At 39.9% G+C, this 6,000-nt stretch overlaps 1 protein-coding gene across 1 annotated transcript in view; it reads left to right on the forward strand.

The window, feature by feature from the left end:
* MROH2B (maestro heat-like repeat family member 2B) overlaps window positions 1–6,000 on the forward strand; it is a 53,855-nt gene that overhangs the window by 24,749 nt on the left and 23,106 nt on the right. The window contains exons 18-21 of the mRNA XM_012721777.1: window positions 153–269; window positions 1,571–1,678; window positions 2,169–2,321; window positions 5,737–5,763. Coding sequence (XP_012577231.1) covers window positions 153–269; window positions 1,571–1,678; window positions 2,169–2,321; window positions 5,737–5,763 — 405 coding nt within the window. The remainder of the gene's footprint in view (window positions 1–152; window positions 270–1,570; window positions 1,679–2,168; window positions 2,322–5,736; window positions 5,764–6,000) is intronic.

Genomic DNA, 6,000 nt, shown 5'->3' on the forward strand with positions numbered 1-6,000 from the left:
AATACTTGAGGTAAGTGGTCACTAAGCAGCCATTAAGTCACCTCAGTTTCTTTCCTTCGATGATTGTTTTAATGCTTTCTAGTTTTCATCAGAATGGTGCTTTCCAACCTTTAACTTTTAACCTTTTTTGTTACTTCTCTTTTCTTTTACAGAAATTCCTTTGGAAAGCCTTGGGCACCACCTTGGGATCCTGCCAAGATGTAAATTTTGTAAGCTCACAGATTAAAGAATTTCTGGTGGCACCCAGCCAACTGGGGGATCAGCGACAGGTGGGAACCTCTCTCCCAAGTTCCTCTGATGACAATGATAACTAATTCCATCCAGAACACCTCTGACATGCCTGTCGTAATGTCTTACTTGTCCAGAATTATTTAGGTGCATGACTTTCAGAATAACCCAAGTGAAGTTTCCATGCTTGTTTTTATTCCTGACTATTGACTTCACTGAAGAACATGCATAAATATGGATGTACTTAAAATTAAAAACTCCCAGGATAACAAAGACCATTTCTTATCAAAATGAATTATCAGAGTGTGTTGTATTGTATATGCACCTCAGAAATTCTGAAATATTTAGGGATATTACATGGCCAACATATTACATGGCCAACACTCACTGGACCTACAAGATTTTTGGAACTGCTTTTATATGGCTACTCTTTTCTTCCGTATCAGTTATTCAGTTACTTCTTATTGCTCTTAGCATTATTGATGGCACCATTTTCCTATCTTAGTTGCCTTTTACTTCTGTTGCATATTAAGAAACAAGGTGAGTTTATTTTATGTATTAGTATATAATATTAAAAGGCTCTGCCTTTTAATTCTGTTGCATATTAAGCAAGGTAAGTTTATTTTATATATTAGCTTACAATATGGGGTGCTTTGGTGGTGGGGAAAATATGGTAACAACACCTAATGGGGAAAATGCCTATATTGTGAAAAAGCAAGCATAAGTTTAAAGTAGCATGTCATTAATTAAAAAAAAAATCTATTTGCTTCCCACCAATAAAAAATTTAAAAAATCCAAAATCTTGAATGCTGGTTTAAAGCCCTATCTGACCTTACCACCCCCAACATCTGACTGGACCTGTCTCCCCCTAGACTGTTCACTTGGCCCTCTTGGAGTACTGGAGAGTACCGTATAAAACTTAGGGGTACTGAAACGTTATCACTGTTTAGAACTCTTTTTCCCAGATAGTCCAGTGGTTCATCCCTCACTTCAGTGTTCTGTTCAACTCCCCCCTACTCATAAGGCCTTCTCTGGTCTCTCCATTTAAGTTAAAAACTCCCCCCCCCCCAACTTGCAGTTGCCTATTGTTTCTTTGTTTGCTTTTCTTAAATCCACCATACTCATCATCATCTACAAAACAGAAAATATACATATTTGTGGAATTTGTACTCATTGACTGGCACTTCCCTGGTTGCATACTCTGCAAAGAGAAGTTTGGTGCATTCTGTCCAATTCTGTATCCTGGCACCTAGAAGAGGATTAGCATGGAATAAGTGCTCAATAAATATTTGTAGCATCATTGACTAGTTAAACTCAAGGTCTCCTACCTTTTTTGATTTAGGGAATAACATCTATCTTAGGATGCTGTGCTGAGAACCACTTGGATACCGTTTTAAAAGTTCTTAAAACATTCCAAGACCGGGAAAAGTTTTTCATGAACCGATGTAAGGTAGGAAGAAGAATCTGCTCTGCCGAGATCTTTGGTTGTTTCAAGGGCAAGACACTAATCCTTCAACCAAAATCCTTTCTCTTGACTGTACTTACTCCTGTCTAGAGATCTAGATAGCAAGCCTGTCCCTAGTGTGGACATGACCTGGGTCTGGAGCTCCAGGTGCAGGTCCAGGTTTATCCCTTTACTACCCACAAGGCTGTGCGGGCAGATTGCACTATATACATTCTGCTTTCCCTTAAGGAGAGGGACTTGTTAAGTGAAAATTCACACAAACCTTCTCATAGATTCCTCTATTGAGGGCTGATAGGTCTAAAATACTATCCTGGGTGTTTAAATTTGATGGGTAAAATACAGTGTGTGGCTAACTTTAATCACCCAGTCACATTTCTGAACCCCTATTGTGGACCTTCATGTTAGGAAAAAAAAAAATGTGAGACTATGTTCTTCTAAACTTTGGTCATATTTTTCATGTTCTTTGTGGGCTTAGGGTATTTTTTCTGGGAAAAAGAGCCTGACCAAGACTGACGTCATGATGATCTATGGTGCAGTGGCCCTGCATGCTCCCAAGAGTCAGCTCCTCTCCAGGCTGGACCAAGACATCGTGTCCCAAGTCCTGTTTCTTTATGGCCAGTGCTCTCAGGTAATAGCCCACACAGCTCATGATCACAGATATCAGTAAGTGCTAGCGAGGGATGTAAAGCAGTGATCCTCAGACCTCAAGCACAACAGAATTACCTGGAAAATCTATTAAAAATATAAATCCCCAATGAATCAATATCCAGGGACAGATCACCAAATCTGTATTTTTACCATAATCCTCAAGGGAGTGAGGGCTGCTGTGACTTCCAGCCTGGGGTTCTCAAACCTTGAAGGTGTTCAGTTTTTAGTAATTTTCATTCCTCAAACATACAGATCAAAGGAAAGATAGCAGCTGTTGTGTATAGAAATATGAACATAGGGGAATAGAAGAAATTATTATGGAAGAGTCAGGTAGTTTGTCTCTTTCCTTGAGGCCTTGGATCGCTCTTCCCCTTAGATCGCTCACATACCTATGATGTCTTTCTAGATCAAGTATACCCCCCAAAACTCCCTCACTTGAGTTTCAAACAATTATTCCTATGCCATCTTAGGATAGCTGGTTATTAGATCCCTGTGATAGTCTTTGAGGTCTAGCTCATGTAGTTATTTAACCTTTTATATGGTTATGTCAAAAAACTACCTACAATGGCTTAAAAATGATAGATGCCTTGTATGTATTTTTTTTTCTTTTTTAAAGATTTATTTATTTATTCATATAGAGCTGGGGTATAAGCCAGAGATGCGGAGGGTGAGAGGATTCACCAGAGACAGAGAGGGGAGTAGAACAGGCAGATCAAGGAAGTACACTGCTGAGGGGAGCAGCGGGCGAGACAGGAGAGGTCTGCCACACCATGTGGATCACCTCCGGGGCAGGCAGGGATCGAACTCATGCAGAAGTGGCTTAAACTTTTTAGTGCTGTGCTTTAATCTGCTGCACCACCAGGGAGGGCCCCGCCTTGTATGTATTTTTAAATTAAATAGCCTGTTCTATCTGTTTAACTTGCTCCATGCTCCGATTGATATTTTTCCCTTCCACATACCAGCCCAACCAGCTGTCCTTGATGCAACTCACACATGCCAAGAATGTTCTTTCCCTGGAGCTGCCAAGCTGAGCTGGAATTCACACAATTATTCTTGCTGCTTCTCTCCATCCCTCACTGAAAGAAGCACTCTTTCCATTTGTAGTAAAGCACTTTCTATTTTTCTGACTTATACCAAGTTAGCCACCTCAGGAGTAGCTAGCAATGAAGTTTACAATATCACCTTTTAGTCATTTTCCAGGGAGGTTGCATCAGTAGAGTCTGACATCAGTGTTTTTTTTTTAAGGTTTATAAATGGTTCTTGGCCACAGCCAGTTTGGGCAGCTTCATTGCTTCAGTGCTTCTGCCATTAAATTGTCAGCACCCTGATGCTCGGGTTTGTGCTTTATGACCCTTTATCATCCACACTGTGCTCTCTGCAACCCACCTGTCCAGTGGACTTGTTTTCTTGACATTTATCATGTGTGTACATGATAAAAATGGAATCATAGAGAGCTCGTGATCACAGGTATCAGTATGTGCTAGAGGAAGGATATAGAGTAGTGATCCTAAGACCTCAGGTGCAAGAGAATTATCTGGAAAGCCTATTAAAAATAGAAACCCCAGGGTGGGAAGAACGCACAGGACTATGGTGATGGCACATGGTGAAATAGTGGTGGGAAGTCCCCGAGGATTACAACAGAAATGAAAAAATATACAAAATGGAGAATGATATTATATATACACAAAATACTTTATAATATATACTATATATATAAATACTTTTTATATATACTTTAGATAGAACACTTTATAATATATACTTTACATAATACTTTATATATAAATACTTTATAGATAGATACACACACACACCACATATATAAAGTAAAAATCCCCAGTGAATCAGTCTTCAGGGACAGATCACCAAATCTGTATTTTTACCATATTCCTCAAGGGGTGAGTTTGCTGAAACTACTAGCGGAGAAGGGAGGCCGAGGGTGGGAACTAAGGGGCTGAAGAGCCCAGTTTAAAGTGTAAAAAACTGTGGGTGCTTTGTGGTGTCAGTGAGATGGTGACACATATGTGAAGAGGTATGAAATTGTTCCCCTAAATCATATACAATGTTGTAAGCCAATCTTACCTCAATAAAAGTCTTTAGCAAGAAAGTAGGTGATTCTGATGTCCTCAAAATGTGATAACTAATGAGAGAGAAAAAAATTTTATATTCCATTAATTTTTAGTCTAGCAAGCATTATGATACAAAAATAAGAGGCAGGGAGATAAAGATGTATTAGGTAAAGATAACTGTACACTTTCAAAGTGCTTTCAGTTCTGCAATAAGGCATCAGACACAAGATAGTATAAGAAAAATCACAGGGATTATGGGGATTTTATCACAGCATTAAAAAAATCCATGTAATTAAAAAAATAGCAACTGAATTTTAAAAAGCAAAATTTAAAAACTGGTTAAGAAATACATAAATACCACCAAAAGTATATGATACTTGCCTTTGAAAAATCTCCAAAATCAGTTGTGAAATCTGAGTTATGAAATAGTAGTAGTAAAGAAGCATCATGACAGAGCTGGATGGAGCAGCTCATAATACAGGGTAAACTGAGGCAGCTAGCAGTTGCGGTGTGCGTGTGTTTGTGTGTGTGTGCGCATGTATTTTGGATATTTCTGTATAGCTCAGTTCAACTGATGCACTTGGCTTTTAGCCTCACATACTATGGCAGAATTCAGAATATGCTAAAAGTACCCCCCCACCAACTTCACTGAAGCAAATTTGCATTTTCAGCACAACTGTCCTTAAGCTCAGCTCCCAGTCAGCTGTCCTGTAAACTTTGCTTTTATGACTTTTCATTGTCCTAGAACTACTTCTCTCTTTTCCCTTGCCAAAGTTTGATAGAGCCTCTTTAAACTTACTGTGGAGACTGAAAACCCAAAGGTTTGACAGATCTTTATATGCTGCCTTCTGTGGCTTAGTTAGGACTCACCAGCTCGGGGAAAGCTTCTCCCCAAGTTAAAGTTTCACTTTAAACAATGGGACTTTTAAAAATGGGAGGGGGGCCTTCTGCACAGTGGGTTAAAGCACAGCACTAAGAAGCTAAAGCCACTTCAGCATGAGTTCGATCCCCACCCCGGAGGTGACCCACATAGCATAGAAGACCTCTCCTGACCTGCCCGCTGCTCCCCTTAGCAGTATACCTAGTCAGTTGGCCTGTTCTGCTCCCCACTCTGCCTCTGATGAATCCTCTCACTGCCCCTGCACCTCTGGCCTGTACCCCAGTTCTGTATACCTTTTTTAAGAATGGGAGGGGATGAGAAGAGGCTCCACCTGTTGGCAGGAACTGAGGTCTTGCTTCAAGGTGCTCCTTCAGGTTTGTGGATCTTGGTGTGAGGAAAGTCTCTAACTGCTACATTAATGTCTACTTTTGCCCTTGATATTTCAGGTTCTGGGCATGTCTGTGGTGAACAAGGTATGAGATAATACTTTTATACATACATATTTTAATAGAAATCATGCTCCCTGGAAGGACAGTAAATCAAAATGTGACTTGATTTCAAAGGAAGGGATCCCAATATATAACAAGTTAACCCAATACTGAAAACAGTATCCCTGAGCCTAACCTAGGACAGAGCAAGAAGCTGTATCGGATTCCATGTGGCTGTGTTCTATAGTCAAAACAGTTTGAAAGTCATTGCCTAGAGAAACT

Source organism: Condylura cristata, unplaced genomic scaffold (genome assembly GCF_000260355.1).
Source record: "Condylura cristata isolate star-nosed mole 26May11 unplaced genomic scaffold, ConCri1.0 scaffold00007, whole genome shotgun sequence".
NCBI lineage: Eukaryota > Metazoa > Chordata > Mammalia > Eulipotyphla > Talpidae > Condylura > Condylura cristata.